Genomic DNA, 21,849 nt, shown 5'->3' with positions numbered 1-21,849 from the left:
CTTATTGTCCTAGAATATCTTTTTATACTAAGTTTTCTTTTCTCATTCTGAACGGAAAATAATTGATGATTAGGGCTTGTGAATAAAACTACTCCAGTGATGGCAGAGTTCAGTGCCAAAGCCATAATCAACAAAGACGTTTTCCCAGGGAGAAAACAGAAATCAAATGGCCCCTCTAAGTGCTTACCTGCTGCAGATCAGCGAGGGAATACAGGTGGATCTGCTGAAGGAGGTATTCTCTGGGGAAAATTCTGAAAACGGACAGAAACACAGATAAATTGTGGTGCTGCCACAAAACACACTTTTTCTGAGAAGTTTCCAAGTCTCATTCAAGAATCCCTTTCCACCTAATACTCTTCCTCCCCACATCCTCTGAGAAACCTGTAATAATACCTTTTTCCAGATACTTTTCTTTCTAACACAAATACCAAAAAGGGAGTTAAGGGTGTGATCTTTGATTTCTGATGTAGTCCAAGGTGCTAGAAGCACAGTGCAATGGTCCGGGCCTGAGGACCAGAGTGCCAGGTTTCTTGTACCAGCTGCGTCCCTAACAAGCTGTGTCATCTCAGGCAAGTCCTAAAACCCATCTAGCTTCAGACCCTTCATTGGTTAATGAAGGTGACTGAACTTGTTGTCTTAAATCTCTTCCCAGCTCTATTAGTCTATGTCTAGATGAATAGATTTTAGAGTTGAGAAAATCAGTTGGAAGGGCAACCTGAGTGTCTTTGCCTAGAGGCTCCTATGGCTTTCATTAATGGAGATGGCAGTGCCAAACACCACTTAGTGAGCTATCCTCTTACGTACACAGTGATGAGTTTTGGAACCTAGGTACAGATGGGAATAATGGGACAAAATATTTCAAATTGAGACTCCCTGACAAAGTCTAATATCTTTGGTTGCTGTCAATTCATAGCATCTGGATAAATGACAGTGAGTGAACAGGAAAAACAAATCTATTAGGGACAAGCAAACAGGTACCGAAGCATAGATGGTTAGAAAACACCACACACACACACACACACACACACACACACACACACACATACACAAAACAAAACGCATGGTGCTAGCATTTTCTCTTTGTCTTAGGATACAAGGAAATTGCATAGTACCACCTAAGTGAAAGAAGCCACCAACTCAATGAACATTTTTGACTATCTGCTACATGCCAAGCACTGTGCCAGGCACTAGGAAGACAATTATGAATGAGACAGTCCCAGTATCTGAGCATATCAGAGCATATCAAGGAGCATAAAGTCAAGCTAGGGAAAGATACATAAACTGATAATTACAACACAACATGGTAACATGAAAATAGGAGTTATATGCACAGGGTACATATTTTTAGATTGGTCTAGCATGGTAGGTCCCAACCTTGGCCGTCTATTAGAATCACTTGGGAAGCTTTTGAAAATCACAGGGCATAAGTATGGGTAGAACCCAGAAATCAGTCTTAAAACAAAAACTCTCGTGGTGATTAGTGCAGCCAAGGTTTAGAACCACTGGCCTAACTCGTAGCTTGTTGGGGAATTCATTATTCAGTCTTTCAATTAAGTATGCATTACTGGACAAATCCTAGAGATTAAGTCCTTTATCCTTCCATTCATCTATCTAGCCATCCAATTCTGATTAAGCACAACTGTGTGCCAGCTACTGTACTAGGCCACTGAAAAAAGGGCACTGAACCAATTAGGTGAAGTTCATCCCCCATGGAGGTCTGGGACAGGCATATTCTAGTTTGGAACACTCCTGATAAATATATGATAGGCTCTGAAGATTTCTGCTGAAAATTCCTGTTTCATCCGCAAGAGTGAGAACAGACCAAGTGAGTGACACGGCCCTTATACTCTGGGGAATAAAATTCAGTTCCTAAGGCTAGGCTCCCTTCAACTCTAATGGTTTGGGGCCGCACCTGCGGCAGGTAGCAGCACACAGTCCCAGCCCAGCTGGGGAGGGTGTTGGGAAAGTGCTCAATCCCTCCATGTGGGATGAAGCGTCCCTACAAAGAGGCCCCCTACTGTAGAAGGTAGACTGCGGTCCCAGGAAGGGACCATGAGACATAACCAACTTCCATTTTCAATAACACACACGTATGACAGAGATGATCAAGAGCCTTATTCCTCATGACCCCCTACAGGATTAACAACAAGAGAAGTCTGCTTCAGGTGTGGCCCTCAACGTACATCATTTAAGTCTCACAACAACCCTGCGTGGTAAGTACAACCTCCATTTTATGCGAGAGGGAACTGAGGCTCAGAGGCAAAAACTAATTTGCCCAGGGTCACAAGCTGGGATGCAAGCCCAGGACTTTCTGACTCCAAAGGCCTGTGCTTCTTCTACTTTCCAGGAGATGAAGGTGGAGGAAGGAGGGAGGTGGGTTTGAGCTGACCATCTAATATAGCTATATAATACATCTCTCTTCCAGGTAGGTGTTTATTGCCGTTCAGGCCAGCAGCAATATAGAGCCATTGGTGCTTTTTAAAAGAAGGAAAGTAACACTGATGCGTTTGGTCATGCCCACTTCCGGAAGGCAGCTGGGAGGGTGGAGAGACTGCAGGCAGGGACAGTCCTGACCACGTACCCCAGGGGCTCTTCCAGGGTAACCACAAGGTGAAAGCGAAAGGGGTGAGTGTGTAGACACAGGAGAACTTCTGGAAGAGTTGACAACATTTGGAATTGAAGGCGACTCTGAAGTCCTAGCTTGGGTGACAGGATGGTGATGTCATTGGCCAACACAGGGCAGGCTGCTGGGGGAGGGGAAAAAGCATTGAGATTTAATTGCGCTGAATATCAAGTGCTTGGGTGGAGGACAGGCGTGGCCCTTGCGGATGTGGGGCTGAGAGATGTGGAAGAGCCAGGGGCACTTCTGACAGCAGCACAGAGGGGACAGCTGAAGCAGTGGGAACGGAGGGAGCGGACCTTGGAGGAAAATGAACAGAAGCGGGGCTGAGTGTGAACAGGGGCTGTGTTTACTTTTTTTTAACCTTACAAAGCCTAGAATTATCTGAAGTACATTTTGGTAGTCTGCAATTTTTCTCATGCTTGAAAAATTGTTTTGAAAATAAACCAGGATGTTCACGTCTACGTGAGTTCCTAACATTTCCTCTTTTTGTGAAATGTTTGTGCCCTTATACCCTTCACCTGGCTTCCCCTAATGGTAACACCTTACACAACCATGGTGCATTGATCAAAACTAAGAAATGAACTATTATGTAAATGAGACCTTATTCAGATTTCACCAGTTGTTTCACTAATGTCCTTTTTCTGTTCAAGGATCCAATCCAGAATACAAAATTGCATTTATAGATTTTAAAATATATATCAGTATTTGCAAGATGACTTGAGACCCAAACATCATGTGCAGAAAAGCAAACCTAGCACACAGTCTTTCAGTGGAGGTCACTAGGGTAGCAAAGTATGATAATCTACTATGGGGACAGAGGATGTTTAAGTGTGGTTGAATGGGAGGAATAACCTTTTTCAGAGGCAATTGCCTCATAATGATATCCCTTAAGTAAAGTAAAATGAAGGCAACGTGGCAGCAGGGCTGAGAAACAGACGGACTGAACTAAACAAGCAGGCTGGAAAATCATTTCAAGATGAGCTCCTGCCTTTTCCATTGGTTTATACACACGTAGGTCAGCTGGAGAAAAAGTTAGAAGGAAGGTGACTGAAATGAACTCTAGCAGGGACAAATGCAGGGTAGCATATCGTTAATGTTTGCTACTTAAAGTTCTTGTCTAAAATCCTAAAACTTCCACGACTGAGAGTGTACAGGATATAAGAATTAATTGCAAATTTACAAATGGAATCATACTGGTATACACTTACTAGAGTACTACAGCCAGTCGGTTAGTTATCCAGTCAACAGACACTACTGCGTGCCTAAAATGAGCCAGGTGCTGTGCTAAGGGCTGGAGACGGGTATGTTCAGTGAACACAACTGATGAGCAGCAAAGAGAATTTCCAATTTCTCCTCTCTAGGCTGGGTCCCCTTCGCCTCCAAACACTGTTCATTACTCTTCTCACAATAACCGGCCAACTCTGGACACAGTAATCTCTAATACTCCTTAAACATTATTTACACAGCTAAAGTGAGCTGTGTATGTAGTGTTTCTGTGTGTCAATATATTTCACATATTTATTTTCTCTTCCCCTCTGGAAGCGATTCTAAGCCCCTCCAGAAGCACCGTATCTGTTGTCTCCTCTCTGGCACTCTTCAGTGTCTAATACTATAATTTACAAGAGGTCAGCCTAACGACACAAAGAACTGGAAAATGCAATATACGCAGAAAAGATAAAGGAACTGAGCTTGTTGTGTTTGGAGAAGATGTTGTGTCCAGGAGATTTAGTGGTGGCCATAAAAAATACAGACTTTTAAGACAGATATTGCCAATCAGCTTTTCTTCTCTCTGAGGATGGAAATTATATCAAGAAAGCATTGAAGTCAAATATGAGAATAAATTTCCTGAGAGGGAAGACTGAGCAGCATTAAAATGTGTCTCTTACAGGGATGCTTTTTAATGTAAATAAAAGAAGGAAAAGATCTGTTGCAGTTATTTAGAGGTAGGGACTTGCTCTTCTGCTTAGAGGAGGAAAAGGATTTCAAAGGCGGGGCCAGATAACCCCGTCAGTTTGTTCCTCTTTTTCCTTGCTGGCGCCGTCAAGGCAGACTGAATTGGCAAGACATTCTCGGAATATCTTTTCTTTAATTTTCTTTTTTAAATTACAAAATTTTTTTTTAACGGTTTCAGTCCATTTACAGTTATTACAAAATACTGGTTATATTCCCCGTGTTGTACAACACATCCTTGTAGCCTATCTTACACTTACTAGCTTATACCTCCTATGCCCACCCTATATTGTGTCCGCCCTCCACCGCTGGTAACTACTAGTTTGTTCTCTGTTATCTGTGAGTCTGCTTCTTTTTTGTTATACTCACTAGTTTGTTGTATTTTTTAGATTCCACATGTAAGTGATATCATACAGTGTTTGCCTTTCTCTGAATATCTTCTTTAGGCTGATGTCCACAGGGGAAGTGCAGGGCAAATAATGACATAAAAGCCAAGCCCCGAAAAGCACAGGCAACGTCCCATCTGGGTGATGCCCAGGGCTTCCCCCACTGTGGCTCTGGTGTACAAGGAGCTGGCTTTGTACCTGGCCTGTCTGACAGGAGCTCTTTAGGAAATGGATGGAACAAGCAGGGCCTCCCAGGGGTCAGTTGTGGAAGGGACTGTGGAGAACCCGGAGGCCGCGGTGTGCTTGGGTAGCATTAAGCTGCCTCCGGCAGATCTGACTAGGAGAGGATAGGGCGCTGCAGGGGACCAGAGATGAACCTGCAGCCACTTCAGGCACTGCTAGGGGAGCCGCTCACGTCTGGGAGGCAAGGTTCGGCACCCCCTTGAGAGCCATGGCAGCACTAATTTTATAATTTTACTATTAATGTATTCAATAAAGGATGAATGATTATTTGCATTTTTTTGGTCAGAAAACACAACTTGTGATCACCATATGGCCCAGGAATTTAATGCAAATGAAGTCCAGTCTTACGACCTCTGTGACTGGTCACTACGGCTAAGAACCTAAAATCAGAACCTAAAATCAGCACACATTTTCATTGCAATGAGCGGATGCTGGGTATGTATGTGACAGAAAATTTGGAGAAGACACAGTTCTTTTTCCAATACATACAGACAAGTGAGATAAGCAGACAAGTAAACAGACAGCTCCAGCTCTAGCGTGGAGTGCAGGGCTGAGGGGAACCTGTAGGACAGCTGTTCAAGAAAGGCCTCAGAGAACCGACAGGTCAGAATCCATCTGAAGGAGTGGAAGAATGGATATTACAGGTAGAGGGTGAAGCATGGGTAAGAGCAGAGAGGCCAGGACGAACATAATTCTTTCAGGGAACAGGCTCTGTATGCGTATATATGTGTATATGTGTCCATGCTGGGGGTTGGGGGGACTGCAGGGCGTGAGCTCAGAAAGTTAGGGTGTAGCCAGACATGCGAGGGCTTAGACGCCTAGAGAAGAGCCTACCCGCAAAGAGATGAGTGCCTCAAGCAAGAGAAGGGACAGCATTAGGTTTGTGCCTTTAAAAGATCATTGACAGCAGAAGGGGGAGGAGACTGAAGAGATGGATAATTCTGGAGATAAACTAGGTGAGAAATGATGGGGGCCTGAACAGAATTTAAATGGTTGCCCTGGGGTTGGAGAGAAATGGCCTACCACAGACAGATTTCTCCAACAATCCACAGGTCATGAAGACTAACAAGAAACGGAGGCCGGGAAGGAGCCTGGCACTGCTCATGGTTTTCCAGCTGGGCCGGTAGGTAAATGAAACTTCCATCTACTAACACAGGGAATAATGAAGAGGAGTCACCTTTGGGAAGAAAGGGTAGCTCAGCTGTCGGGGCAGAGGTGTGGAATGTCCAAGTGGAGTCATCTGTGAGTCCAGGGAGGAGAGCTGTGTGCCTACAGGTGAAGACATGAAAATGAGGAAGAGCCCGAGATAGTACACATTAGCGCAACAGAAAAGACTGGACACTGGCAAAACAATACTATTAAAGGAACGGCCACGGGAAGAAAGCTGGGAAGAAGCAGTTTGATAGGAGAAAAAGCGGAAGAGCCAGCATCCAGGAAGCCAAGGAAGGAGAGAATTTCAAGGACAAAGAGGGTCAACGGCATCAGAGGCAGAGGAGAGGTCACATAATCCGGGGAAGACTCTCACGAGGCCTGAAAGGTGCCTGCTGGTTTTGGCAAAGGGGAATTCATTAGTGACCTTAGAACGGTATCCAGGAGGAAGAGGGACGCCAGACTGCAGAGGGGTGAAGGACCGTGGAATATTCTTTTAAGAAACTAACTTTAAAGGAGAGAAACTAGGCCATAGCTACAGAAGGATGCAGGACTAAGAAAGGATTCTTTTCTTAGAGATGGGAGCCACTTGGGCATATCTATATGCTAAAATGAAGAAGCTAGTACAGAAGCCAAAGCTGCAGATAGAAAAGTAAGGAAAATGACAGCGCCTGAGCCTAGTAAAGGCCTAGAGGAAATGGGATGTGGACCCAGCTAGGAGCTCTTCCAAATACACATTTGTGTGTGTGAGGTGCACGTGCCTATACACACACTCTGCATTTTCTTAATTGAAATGCTTCAAGTTTCTACTAAAATGTTACGTAAAAGGTAACTACTAATTTCTCCAATGCTCCCTCCAAACTTCAGCATGTTAGGAACGGAAAGCTACAGATTACAGCTACAGTTGTCTGACTTGGCAATCCTTTGGTAAATGGCCTCTTTGCTGCAGGATGGTGCTGCCTTTTGTTTCTGGTGAGGCGGCTGTGTTTAGGGGTTCTCTGTGCAGTAAGTGACCTCACTGTACTGTAGGCCTATTCATCATCAGGTCTGACAGCATTTCGCCAACAGGCCAACCACAAGGACAGCCCTGCTCATGCCAATGCAACTTCTTCTGGTTGGCCCTGACGCCAAAGCCAGAGGACAAACGTGATAAGGAGAGTCAGCTCCACACTTCACTCACCCATCAAGGGAAACTGCATCGCTGGCAGGTGGCACTGTCAAGTTCTCTGATACCAAAGAACAGTGAAGAAACCTGCTAAAGGATCATGGAAACCAACTAGCACAACTGTTTCTAGTGCCAACATTTTCTATTTTATCACCTTTAGGATTTCCTGACATACTGAGAAGGTAACTTAGGCTTCATTTATAGATTGTTCCAATGAGTAAAGTAAGAAAAGATGAAAATCAAAGGGAAAAAGGTCATATATGATTCATATCGCTTATATTACACAGCTGGTACTTGGGGTTAAAAATGCAGAAATAATGGCCTATGAAATCAAAGGCAGTAGTCTATATAAAACAGGTAGGGGGTCCTCTTCTATTTTGGACCAGGACATTGAGTCAAATACATCAAGACTCATTTAACTTGACTAATTTCTGGGGACTTCAACTCAGTTCCCACCAAGCCCTGATGCTCATGAGAGAAAAGGGACTAAGTCAGGCACACCCTTTGCAGGATTTTGATAGATTTAGTAATATCGCCATTTCCCTGAAGCTCAGTTATTAGAGCTGCATAACTGGCATTAAAAAACCCAATGATTAAAATGAAAAAAGTCTGAATGAAAATATCTCAGCACGTGTAATAGACAGGCTTTAAAGGAAAGACTCATCTCCCTCCCTTCCTGTGTGTCGTGTGTCTCTGTCTCTCTCTCTTACACACACACACACACACACACACACACACAAAATAAAAAAGATAACACCAAAGGAAAACCTCCAATTTTGATTCTAAATCATAAGGGTCTAAAGGAAGAATACAGGTAGAAGTGCATAAGGAATAATTTAGAAAGGAAAACCATTTATTTATGAAATATTACTGTGTTCTCCAAGAATGTGTGCTCCAGGTTAGGTAATCTGTACGGAATTGAGAGGGCTGCGGTATCTTTCCTTTGGAGGGCACACGCACCCACACTGAAATCAGCAAAAAGCACTGTGAAGCATCCCTAGGGAGATGCAATTTGGTGTTCTTCATATGAGCTGAAAACACTTCCTGAAATAGTTACATTAGACTGGATGTGGACAGGACTCGTATGTCCAACCATGCTCCCAGCTAATGGAAAAACAATTTTAAATCAAAGGCAGATATTGCGATAGCAACCCATACGGAAGAAACAAGCTTCAGTCATTTCAGTAGATACCTCATTTTGCTAATCTCATTGGCTGAAAAAGTGGCAAGATTGCATCAGATATTATACCTTGGAAGATAGGTATGGGAAATAAGGGTCTCTTACCGGCTCTTTCAGAAATTGTGCTTAAGTTTCTTAGCAACAATCTAAAGCCTGGAGTAGAAATACTTGGGAAGTAATTTGGGTTGTGATTATTCTGGGGTCTGATTATAAAAGTGACAGATTATATCACATTATAGATCCTAGCTCAAATTCTTACGGTATTCAATGGTGCCAAGAATACAACACTTTTCCTGCCATTCAATGGTGCCAAGAATACAACACTTTTCCTGCCATGAGTTCTATATTTTTGTTGTCTCTTAGAAAATGATTTTAGATAATTTATAGATTTCATTTAATCTTAGAATAGGTTAAAACACTTTCTAACTTTCTGAAGGATTTCTTGGTAAATAAAAAGCTACATGTATATTACAGTAAAATTAATATATAACTTGCCAGAGCTCCTTTTTCAAAGTTTATCGATCTGTTTAGCTTTGAATGACACTTTTGCGGATAGTCTATAACTCCTTTTTAGAGTGTTGGTATCAGCATACATATTTATAAAATTTGCTGAATGAGATCTCTGGAGAAAATGAAGGAAGGGGGAGGGGCTATCAGGAGATCAGGAGGTTAGACGACTTGAAAACCTTAGTTCTAGAAGTCATCCGAGGGAAAAGGAATTCTTGAAGGAGACTGAGAACGGTTGCTTTCAAAAACTATCAAAATAACATCCTGTGTTTTAGTAGTGTGAGTCCTGATAGATTCATGCAGCTAATCTGTTGAGAGTAAAGCCCCAATGACACTTTTAATTAGCTAACTTGAAAACTAGCTACAAAGTCTGGCTAATATTAAGTCTTACAGAGAACATAAAGAGCTGTGTTCACTGAGCTTAAAGAAGTGCTATCTATTTGCTTGAAGTGCTAATAACCGCTGGTCTTTAATGAGACTAATTTAGTGATAATATTGTGGCTAAAATGGGCTTATTCTTCTAAAAGCCAATATTAACCAGACTTTGGTTAATAATCAATGGCACATTTGGATCTTAGATTCTGGTTATAAGACATTCCTCATTTGCAGTTCAGAGACACAGCAAATCAAGTCTGTGTAGATTGTGTTTTAAGAACGAGGCTGCCCGATGAGATAGGCTCTCAATAAGCTAGCCTCCTACATTAAGTGTATTCGAGTCACAAGAGCATGAAATCTTTTCTCTGTGACAGACAACCCCTCCACCTAATATGTCTGACTTATTGGGAGGTAGGGAAAAGAGGAAGTCTTGCTATGATATCTCCCAGCTCAGGCAATCTTTTGTTGGGTACATTGAATACTATCCTCATTTACTTCTTCCCAGATCAAGGGTATATCAGTATGCTCATGCATCAAAACACCATTTTCACTCAGTGATTCATGATGCTTTAGACAAATATTTACCGGCATAAAAAGATGTTCACGATATACTAAGTGAAAGGATTGGGTTAAAAGTGGTATGTACAGTATAAAACCATTTTTTAGGGAAAAAATAATCTGCAGAGGAAGCAGTATGAAAGGATATGCACCAAAGTGGTAAGATAATGGATGACTTTCTTATTTTTGTTTTCTATGATGAACAGTATTTTTTGTAATATGAAAAAACTGCTTGACCCAATTAAGTGGGCAGAATGTTGGTAACAGTACTTTATTTATTTAATTAATTTGTTCACCAAATATTTATTTGCCCCCACTATATGTCAGGTGTGGTTCTAGGCCCTGGGGATAGAGCAGTGAGCAAAACAGATAAAAAGCCATGAGCTTCTGTCGTTTACATTCTAGTGGAGAGAGCAGGGCCTCTGCACACGGCTGCACAGGCTGAGCCAAGCACGACCGCCATAGCCATACACGATGGCACCAGAGAGGGAGACAGACAAAAATCAAACACCACGTTACGTGGTAATAAGCAGAGAACGAAGAGAGAAAGTGTGGGGCGGCGGGGCGGGCAGCGTGTGCAAAAATTTTAAATAAAGTGGTCAAGGATGCTTCAGTAACGTGACAGCTGCATACAGATCTAAAGGAGGTAAGGAAGCCAGCTACACAACTATCTGGGGAAGACGAAAATGAGCATAGAGACTCACATGGGAGCTTGCTTGGTGTGCTCGAGGAGCAAAACAAGGCTGGTATGACTGGAACAGAGTAAAGGAGGGGGAACGTACTGGGAGATGAGGGCAGAGAGGTGATGGGGAACCAGGCTTATACGTCCTTGGCTTTTACTTGGATTGAGAGGTGACGCTATTAGATAGTTTGAATCAGAGGTGATATCATCTAATGTACACATTAACTATAGCTGTAGCCGGAAGAACAGACTGAAGGGGGGAGATCAGTTACCGCAAAAATCCAGGGGAACAGTGACAGTGGCTTGGACCCAGGTGGTAGCAGTGGAAGTGATGATTCTGTGGTGATTTTGATTTGAGTGGATATATTTTGAAGGTGAAGCTGATAGGACTTTCTGATAGGTTGGGTGTGGAATGTGGGAGAAAGGTGTTTGGCATGAACAGCTGTATGGGTAGAGGTGCGGTAGGCGGATGGGGGGCCTACAGCAGGAGCAGTTTGCTACAGGAGTGGAGGAGGGGCTACTAGCTCAGTTTTGGACATATTAAGTTTGAGATGCTAGTGGACATCCAAAGGAGGTTTCACCCTTTGGACTTAGCCTCCTGCCCAGTGAATTCACTAGCCAGACAGACAGCTTTCCCTGGGGGTAATAAACGAAGGAATGGGCAGGGAACCTTGGTGAATCAGGTGACATTTCTGGGGACTGTTCCTAAGTGCTAAGCAAGCTGCTAAATTTTGCTTGAAGGAAGAGGAGGCAAGGAGAGTCTGACAGGATACACACACACACACACACACACACACACACACTCACTCATTTTTTTTCTGGCACTCCCCAGGATAAATAATGGTAATAAAAATGGCTGTTGTTACGATAGAAATTTCTCACTGTTCAGTAAAGCTGATATTTCAGTGAGAACTAATTCTGGATATAATTATAATTTCAAATAAAATGTGAGACCAAAGACAGGAAAAGGTGACTTAGAAGGTAGAAGAATCACGTTTGGTATTGTCTAGAGATTCCCAAGTCAAGCTGTTAAATTGTTCAGAATGGTCTAAGCCAAGAACTAAACTTAACAAACAAGTAGGTTCCCCCAGAACCATCACAATTGTGTTCTAAGTAACTGGAAGGATAGGCGTAATATTGCTTACTGGCCTCGACTAGTGTTGGAGAGAAACTAGTGTTAAATACATATCACAATAGGAACTTTGGATTCACCAGGCACCCAATCCCCAAATCATTTGTTAATGACAGAGAATGGGAAACACTCAGGCATCCACTAATTAATTTGTATAATGTCTTTCTTTGGACTAGATGATTTCACTTCAGCACTCAGAAGAGAACAGAACATATGACTTAAATCAGGATTTCTGAAAAGCTAGTCCAAACAGCTGGTGTTGGTCTGGTGATGTTTTTAGCAATCCAAGGCAAAATGAGAAAAGAAAAAGCATAGTAGAATGAATTTTAAATCTATTTGACTTTAAAAAGTTGTTTCATTGCTGTCTGCCTATTTTTTTTTTTTTTAGCATTACTACGTTCTTTTATGAAATGATGGTGAAAAATAGGTGGATATTTGTTTTAGCAAAGGACATGGATAAGACAACCCTACAGATACCTCTACATTTACAGGTCTATGGAATGGAAAGGTTTGGTAAACACAGACCTAGCGAAAAATGCACTCATTAGCGCTAAGCCAATTGTCATGCCTTGTTCTCCAAGGCTGGCGCTGGCAGTGAGCACAGGAGTGCCTGTGTCAGCAATTGCACCTTCCCACTCAAGGGACATTAGTGTCTGCCACCTCCCCGCCTTCCTTCACACTCTCCTAGATGACCTCAACCAAGGCTTCAGGAGATATAAAAGCAGTTCCTTCCTCTGAAGAATCTAGAAACTCCTGGATGTCACGGCCACCAGCAAATGCACTGGGGAAGCAGCAGCAATTTGAGCATCGGAAACCCTGGTTCCATGTGTGGACTCTGCTCCTTACCAGCTCTGTCACCTCAGGCAAGTCACGCAGCATCTCAGAGTCACAGTTCTTTCCCTTCTTTGTAAATACCATCTGTCTAACCCATCTGAAGAGCTGTTGTAAAGAGCAAATGATATATCGATATTTACGGGAAAGTACTTTTTAATTGATTAAATCATAATTATCTCACATGGGCCCAGGTACCATCATAAATAAAATGAAATGGGCTGAGGATAAGACAAGCAGGGCAGCAACATATTATGTACCCAATGCCAGCGGGTTTGGGGAGAAGATAGGAGGGGTAGAGACTATGGGAAAGTGCAGAGTCCAGTACGTAAAGCTGATTGCTGCATCCAGGAATGAGGGAAGCTTCTGTGTAATCAGAGCTTCTGATTTCTTAAGAGAAACCAGAGAGTTTTATTTTGTGTGAGCATGAAAACTCCTAATTATTTAAATGTTAGCTACTATTTTGCAACTTTAAAACCTGGTGGGGGCCATCCCTGAAAGGCCAAACAAAACATGTCTGAGGGCCAAATCTGGCCCCGAGGTGCCCTTTTGTGACTTCTGATTTACACACGTACCCCACTATTCCTGTGTTCCCAGCTTCTCTTAGGGTCTCTCCTGAAGACGTCCTTAATGGCTGCTGAGCCGGATGCGTCCTGGCAGTGCAAAGATCTTCCACAGAGTACTGCATGCACCTTTACGTGTGGACACTGTAAATAATTTTTCTCTCGAAAAGTTAAATAGGCCTTGAATCAATCCAGCAGGGTCGCTCGCCATCTGGGAGTCCTCAGAAACGGTGAATGGTCAGCACTATAAACATTTTAGATTTCATGGAAGATACTGACTTTTTCTAAACTAATCACCCCTGCCAGTCAAGATTTGCAGTATGGGTTCAAGAACAAGGCGTTCATTTAACAACAATAACAAAAACAGTGAAGATAAAAACCGGACGGTCATCGTAATGATAGGCCTAAAAGCCAACTGTGACTTCCCTAATAAGGCGACGACCGAAGTTGTCTCCCTGGCGGTTGAGCGCCAATACGATTAATCAGTCTGTTTCCAGTTTCCTCATGACAGCAATATTAACAGTTTGCTTTATTCTGTTTATATGGCGCTGACAGGTCTTCAGCATGTTGGGCCTACTTGCTGGAGATTAATGACAACTTTTATATGGAGGTAAAAACCAGGCAGGGAGAGAATGCCTTTTACGACTAGATAAGAACTGGATTCTCTTGCTCTATTTTTGTTCCCCTGTTGCTCATCAACTCCTCCCTCTTTTAACTTCTATCAAGGATACGTATGGTTAGTTGTGCCCAGCAGGTCCTTCTCACTGTTTAAACCACCCCACTCTAGATGTGGTACCCGCAGGTGAAACAAAGGGAACCTTAAGTATTGTTTTTGAACAAGCTTATCATCGCTAAAAGTACTGTTGGCTAATTTTGTTTTTAAAAAGTCAGATTCCATATAAAAGTGAAAGACGATTGATAGGCAAGAGATGGCTTCTGGTGACAGGAATTTTAGCATATGAGGTGGGCAATGGTTCCTCTTTGTAGCTATGGTTATTTTTATAGACACTGAAGAAGGCGGAATTAGCAAGCATGGCCCAGCTATAAGAAGTATGGACATCCCAGAAAAATCTCTTAGACATATTTCACTAAATAGTCATATTTCAAAATAAATCAAAAAGATTTCTAGCCTCCCTCTAACTCGCCACCTCCCCCCAAAGTTATGAGTACTGCTTGCTACTGGTATACTTTTCTCTGTGCCAGGTTGGAGAGCATGGTAACCCCAAACATTATGTTAACAGTATATAAATATAGAAAAACTAAAATAACATTAAAAAAAAAATCAATCACCTCCTCTAGGGCTCTGTAGGAATCACTGCCTCATTCTTTGCTCTTAGGGAGCCTTAGGGAGCATCCAGCTCCACCCATTTTTATGCAACAAACGCTTAGATAAGTACATACCGCATACCCAGGAACCATACCCAGGAACCGCAGGCCCTGGGCCCGGCTGGCCCTCCAACCCACTTCCTCTTGCTCACCCCTCTCCTGATATAGTGAGTAGCAGGAGAAGGGGCCTGATTCCAGTAGACAGAGCCTCAGGGGTAGCTTTTAAGGGGAATCTTTTAACAAAGATTGTAAAAGCTAGAGACAAGAACAGTCTAGGATAAGAAAGCAGTATTAATAATAATGGTATCTGTAGAGTGTTTACTATGTACAAGCACTACTGTAAGCCCTTCAGTTGTAAAAACCCATTTAATTCCCACAACAAAATGCACTGAGGGAAGAGTTAAATAATTATTTGTGTTTGAAGTGCAGTGTTTGAGAGAGCAGAACAATATACTGGATTAGATTGGGGCAGATCTTTAATTCCATACTTGTGCTTTAATAATTTGTCTGATGCGAAGGTTCAACTGGAGAGGAAAGAAACCCAAGTGAGACAGAAAATTAGAAGGATACTGTAATAGTCTTGAGACTGAACCAGGGGAGTGCACTGGAAGTGAATAGGAGAGGAAAGATTTGAGACTTCTCCCAGAAACAGAAATGTTTTTTTTGGCTGATTTGGTTTGTTCTTTAGTTGATTTGTTCATTCATTCAACAATTTCTGAAAGTTTCAGATAGGTCAAACACTGTGCTAAGTGACACGGGGAAGTAAGAAAAAGAAGAATTTGAAGATGACTCCTTCCTCAAAACTGGGCTACTAGCCACTGCTCAGTGGTCTGAAGTGCCACTGTAACAGACATCCATCTATCAATCACGCATCCCTCCTTCCATCCATCCATTCAGTAGTTACTGAATACCCACCTTGTTCCAGGCACTACACTACATAAGGGTCATGAACAAGTCCAGGAAAGAGAAATGAAGGAAAAGGAAAAAAAGACTACTATTTTCATTCTCACAGCCCCAGGAATGCTTTTTTTCTGGAACTTCCATTCCTTTCCTGGTGGTCTGGCCATAAGGCGCAGTACATGGTGGTAAACCACCAAACTGCTGGAACAGCATAGGTATTCTTAGTCATCCATATGAAGAGAGGATCTGCTATTTAATTTCTAAATGTGTGCCCAGATCTGACATATTTAACCAAAGCAAAACATTATATCATAAAGGTATCTAACATGATTCCCATGTGTAGATTTTAATATCATTTAAAAATATAGGCACAGGAAAAACCAGCTCTGAGCAAAGCCAAAAGGTACTGAAAGTAATAGAACAAACATACTTTCAATGTAAGAAATCTTGTATCTAGTTTAGTTGGTGAATTAGTTTGAGACACATAATTTTACTGCCTTTCAGGCAAAGCCTTGATCTTTTAAAATTAAGATTTGCCTAGACTTTACAAGAGTAAATCCTGACCACTTTCTAGCACTTTCTGAAAAACAACTAGGTAATAGAATGACTACCACTGAGAAGTATTTCGCTTTATGGCAGCTGCCTTTTCATTATTATTTTATATGAGAGCTTGTCTAGATATTATGTATCCCTTACCAGCTACATTTAGTTCTTTTCAAAACGTCTCTTCAGATGCCTGGGGTTTTGTCAGTTTCTTTGGATCTTAATTGGATTTCAAATAGCAAATGATATCACTTTCCAAAGGTTCTTATTCACATAGGCTTGCCTCCAAAAATCATGGCTAATGTATGCCTTTAAATTTCTATTAAAAAAAAAAATTAAAAGGTATGTTTAGGGACTTATGGACACCATCAACAATTATTTCAAGTATAAGCTAGTTCATATATGCCAAGGGTGAGAATTTAAATGCCAACAAAACCTAACTGTAAAAGAAGGAATTTGATGAGAGCAGGCACATCTTAACTTCACTTTTATGTTGAGGATCTGAGCCTGGCATGGACTTGTGTGTTCCATAAACTCTGAGATAACCAAGCTATGGATGAGCAGCCTATGTCAATGTAACATGAAAAGGCAGAATCCTGGGCCTTTTCATGTTTTGTGGTTGTTGTTGGTTTTCAACGCGTTTTAATTCCAGCTCTACAGCCTGCATCATTTACCAAGTTCGCTTCTGTCTGCAAAATAAGATTTGAATAACCACCTACTAATTTCCCACTGAAAAAGTGTTTCTAAGTTATGAAATATTTCAAACATGCTTATTTTTTCCTGATGATAATACGAACTGAACTTGAGGGAAATATAAAACACTACGTAAGTGATCAATGAAGACACGCCCGTGAATACTATCTCAAGTTAGCCTACAGGTAAAGAGAGGTCTTCACCATTGTGGGAACTCGATCCATGGGTTAACAGCCTTCAGTTACGCTGAGATAGTATTTTCATTGTGTTTGGCTCAACCGGATAGAGGCCCTCGGAGGAAAGAGCCAAAGATGGGCCCGGAGGGAGAGCCACAGAATTCGAGATACTCCACGTTGTAAAGGCCCTTGGAGATCCTCTAACCACCCTCCTGGGGCGGGAAAAGAAAAACAAACCAGAGCCGTCTGACATTTATGCCTCTTACCTGCGGCGCAGATCCTCGGCCACCGCTGCCCGGCAGCTGAACAAATAGGCTCGCAGCGATTTCAGCCGCTGCCGCAGGCGCACCACGGTGGCCAGCGGCTCGGCGTGTCCGTACAGCATGGGGTTCTCCTGCTGGATGTCGATCAGGGGCTCTTCGTACACGTACTCCAGAAACTCTTTGGCCTGCTTAGACACCTACAAAAGAAACGGCTCCATCAGCTCTGGCGAATCACCCGGCTTTCCACACCCCCTCCAACCAGGAACCACAGCTTAAGTATCAAAATAACATCATCTTCTGAACACAGCCAAATGAAAAGGCCCATAGTGTAACGTATAAGTATAAAGTGTGGCTTTTCTTTCTCTCTTCCAGAAACACAATTGGTAAAAGTGACCTGGGCATTGAAAGGAATTCATTAACTCTGTATGTTGATCATGTGATTGCATAAATCTACACGTGATAAAATGACATGGAACTATACAGACCCAGTATACCAATGTCAATTTCCTGTTTGTTTGTCTTGGTTTTTGTAATTGTACTATAGGTATTTAAGTTATAACCAGTGGGGAAAGTAGGTAAAAGATACACAGGACCTCTCTGTATTATATTACCCATGCAACTTCCTATGAATCCATAGTTATTTCAAAATAAAAAGTAAAAAAAAAAAAAAAAAAAAAAATTCATTAAGACTTTTTTTTTTAACATCTTTATTGGAGTGTAATTGCTTTACAGTGGTGTGTTGGTTTCTGCTTTATAACAAAGGGAATCAGCTATAGGCATACATATGTCCCCATATCCCCTCCCTCTTGCGTCTCTCTCCCACCCCTCTAGGTGGTCACAAAGCACCATTACTACTCTTAACAACAATGCTGACTTTAAAAACTAAAACTATGTGCACATATATGTATATATAGTCTATAACACTTTTTATAAAGCAGCCACTTTAAAAAGATAGGTAAACCATGCACATACTACAAAATTCAAAAGGAATAAAAGGATCTCTCCCAAAAAAGGGGAAAAAAGGATATTATATGCAGAACAGTGTGCACAGAAAATAGGCTCAAACACACACTTTCGTAAGCAGAAAAGAGTTGCTCTTATTAGAACAGCTCTGAGCTTAGGCTGACTTTGGCCAATAGATCCATCCAACTCTATATCCACTTCTGGTAGTAAACATCAGGAGTATGAAAGTTGATTTTAAAATGTCACTGTCATCCAAAGAAATAAATAGAAGAAACACATCTGAGATACAGAGGGAGTAGCTTAAATAACGCATAACCCGTGGGTAGTCTGGGGGAATCTGTGCATACCAATTCACTGATACTGAGGACGTGGACCTCTCCACAAAGTTTCCACCAAAACCTCTCTAGTACTGGGAGTAAGACTGGAATTCAACATAAACAAAACAAACAACTTTGCTTATTAAAAAAACTGAAAATCCACTGTTCCACACTGTAGGCTAGAAGGATATTGATGAAGATAAACAGGATACAGTCCCTACCCTCATGAGATTCACTGTTGAATATAATAGACAAATAATTAAAACAAAAAATACATGTAGCACGTAGCCTGTCATCTGCCACAAAAGGAATATGGATGAGGTCCACTGGGAGCTTAAAGGAGGGAGACATCAACCGTGCTGGGGAGAAGGGAGCTAGGAGCCAGGGCAGGCCTGGCAAAGCAGGTGACACTGGCTCAAGGTCTAGAAAGATAAATAGAAATTCACTTGGTGGGTAAGGATGGGACAGAGGAGAGTACAACAAGCAGATACAACCACAAAATCTATCAATATGTACATGTGATAACGAAATGTGTGCCTATTGTAGGTTGAGTGAAAACACATGTTTATGAAATTCAGTATTATTTTCTTTATTGTAAAGCTCATACAGAAGTCTATGTTCTTATAGAGATGCAAAAAAAAAAAAGCATCATTTTTTTTTCCCTAACAAAAGTTATTTTTTCCCCGTATAAGCAATGATTTTTGAGGTGCCTGTTCTGCTGTATGATCCTTCGGGATCCCGCAATGTTAAAGAGTTATAGTTAGTGACGTTTACAGTCTCTGCAAATCCAGCTCACAAAGAGGCACCGCGAATTAGCCGAAACCTTTGACTCTTTAACCAGACTGGAAATAACAGCTGACAGGGCTAAATAATGCCTCATTCTGAGGTCTAGAGATGCAGGTACATACATGGCAGACACTACAGCAGGCATCTGGCACTCAGCGGAGACCACAACAGGCAGGGCCCTGTCCTCATGTAGCTCACAGTTCAGCGGGGAAAGACAGAATTGGGTTCAAATATTTTGTTTACCGTGGTTAAATATTTGCTATATTTAAAAATCTTAAATGAGGGGAAAAAATGGATGGTGTTCCGGAAAACGAAGTACAATCCACTTGAAACTGTTGCTGAAGAATGATGTATTGTACAATTCAATTAGTCTTTCTGGCTCTACTGAGCAGTGTTTATACTGAGCCAGGGCCCCGCTGAATTAGGTTAACAATGCTACCTTTTAGTAGGTGAACAGAAGGACAAAGGGCACTGGCCAGTCTCCCAGGCCTTAAAAGGCTTCTCTCTTCAGGTGGTACTTAAGCCCAAATGGAAAAAAATAGTCTTTTACAGAGACAGTAAAAGCAATGAGACAAATGGGATGGCAGCTACTGACATCAGCATTCATACGCTGAAATCACTAAAAACAAAAACAGAGCTACTTTCAATAAGGTCTAAGGCACTGCTTCACAAAGTTATTAGCCAGTGTTAGGAATACAGAGCATATTGTGACCTTGGCTGCCTGAGTATGTGAACAAATAAATTCCTGCCATGTTGAGCCCTTTTTGGCAGCAAGGCACATGCTCATTTTTTGGGAAACGACCACTTATATCAGTGAGGGAATTTTTGAGAGAACTCAAAATTTGGCATGAAATGCTGTTTTTGTAAAATAGGAAATCAGTGGGGATACAGCGTCCTGAGTTCAAAACCACCCTCCATACTGATATGAGCATTCTACTTTCAAACTCAACTGTAATTAAAAAGCTTTTTAAAAAATATATAGTTACTTAAGGAAGGAAGCCAATGATATTCTTAAGTGACAAAGTTTATGTGAGAGAAAGTTTCTTTCTTATTAATAGAAATATTTCATGAGTTATATGTGAACACCAAATAACATTCTACCTAAGAGCCAAGAGCTACTGTCCTACTTCTTGCCTACCAAATTATGAAAAACATCAAAAGCCTGAGTGCTGTTTCTGATATGAAAACTCAGCTCATAAGTGCAGATGGATAAGCCCACTATGCTTTCCTTTAAAAAAGTGAACGGTTTAAGTTGGCATTCTTTTTCATGATCCCACTCCACTCACATCAGAAGCAATTTTTACAGGGTTGACAGTTCACTTTTCCAACCTAGTGGCCTGTTAGTATTTTACTAAATAATATTTGTTAATGATATTAGTATTATTAATATAAAACAGTTTCTTTCCATAGGTCTTCTAACTTAGAATAGTTTAAGCTATAAGAACTCCAGTCTGTGACTGTGGTTTTGTTGCAGTTTATGAACTGGTTCTCTCTCCACAGCCCAGCCGTCAACATGATTCAAGAGAGCTGAGGAGGAGGAGGTCCAGGTAGAAACAGGTCTCCTCCCCATCTCACACTCAGGAGGAGTTGGACACAATCAGGTTATAATTTTCCACAAACTAGTAATGACAAATCTCCTAGATACACATATGTATTTATAAATAAGCATGTTGTCATTTGATTTTAACATTAAGCATCGTTGGTATAGATTTCAACATAATACATCTTTTGTTATGCTGGTGACAGCTACCTCTGAAAAACAAAATTCTCAAATGTTCAGGTTTATATAATTCTGAGAGGTTCCGGAACAGTGTCCTGATATGTTCCCCCACAAAAAGAGCCCTGGGTAATAAAGCAATGGGGCAGAGGCAATGTGGTGACCACAGACAGCAATTTGCAGAGGAGGAGGATGTGGTGGTGGTGAGGACTTCAGCTTTTGTTAAAGGAGGAAGATGTATCAGAATACAACAGATAGGAACATAATCTCAGAATAACAAGAACGGGTACAGATAATCTAGTTCAGTTTTTTCTCAACCTGTGTGGCAAGGAATACCAGTCATACAGAAAAGATGTTCTGAGGGCCAACAAGAAATACGCCACATGCCACATTCTTCTCTTGGTGTTTCAAAGTGCAGCGTGTTAGCATATTAAAGCTCTGGGACATGGAGTACTAGAGAAAACCTGCTTAACCCAGCCACTTCCCAACCAATCTGACTACAGACAGGGCGCCTGGTTAATGTCATGCAGGCTGTGTGGAGGGGGCAGTAGGAGATGAAAGTCAGCCTAGGTCCCACTCACCAACCGGAGGAAGGGACATTTTTCTCTACCATTACCTATACTTAATAGAAGAGAAAATTGAGTCCAGAGAACTTAAATGACTTATCTGTGGTCATCTCGTGGCAGAACTCGAGCCAAAACTCAGACGTCGAGATACACTGCTCTGTGCTTTTTAGCATTGTTTACGTTCACAGTTCCTTTTATTTTTTTAATAACTATACCAAAAACTATCTGTTCATCACTCTCTAAAAGAGGAGATCC

General features: G+C 41.7%; 1 protein-coding gene across 13 annotated transcripts in view; it reads right to left on the bottom strand.

The window, feature by feature from the left end:
• PLEKHM3 (pleckstrin homology domain containing M3) overlaps positions 1-21,849 on the bottom strand; it is a 203,709-nt gene that overhangs the window by 86,790 nt on the left and 95,070 nt on the right. For all 13 annotated transcript variants that reach the window (XM_068544574.1, XM_068544573.1, XM_068544572.1 and 10 more), the window contains 2 exons: positions 17,249-17,442; positions 188-251 (listed from right to left, as the gene is read on the bottom strand). In XM_068544574.1, the coding sequence (XP_068400675.1) occupies positions 188-251; positions 17,249-17,442 (258 nt within the window). The remainder of the gene's footprint in view (positions 1-187; positions 252-17,248; positions 17,443-21,849) is intronic.

Source organism: Eschrichtius robustus, chromosome 5 (assembly GCF_028021215.1).
Source record: "Eschrichtius robustus isolate mEscRob2 chromosome 5, mEscRob2.pri, whole genome shotgun sequence".
Classification (NCBI taxonomy): domain Eukaryota; kingdom Metazoa; phylum Chordata; class Mammalia; order Artiodactyla; family Eschrichtiidae; genus Eschrichtius; species Eschrichtius robustus.
Note: the sequence above shows the minus strand (reverse complement) of the source record. Positions and strands in the feature narration are given on the sequence as shown.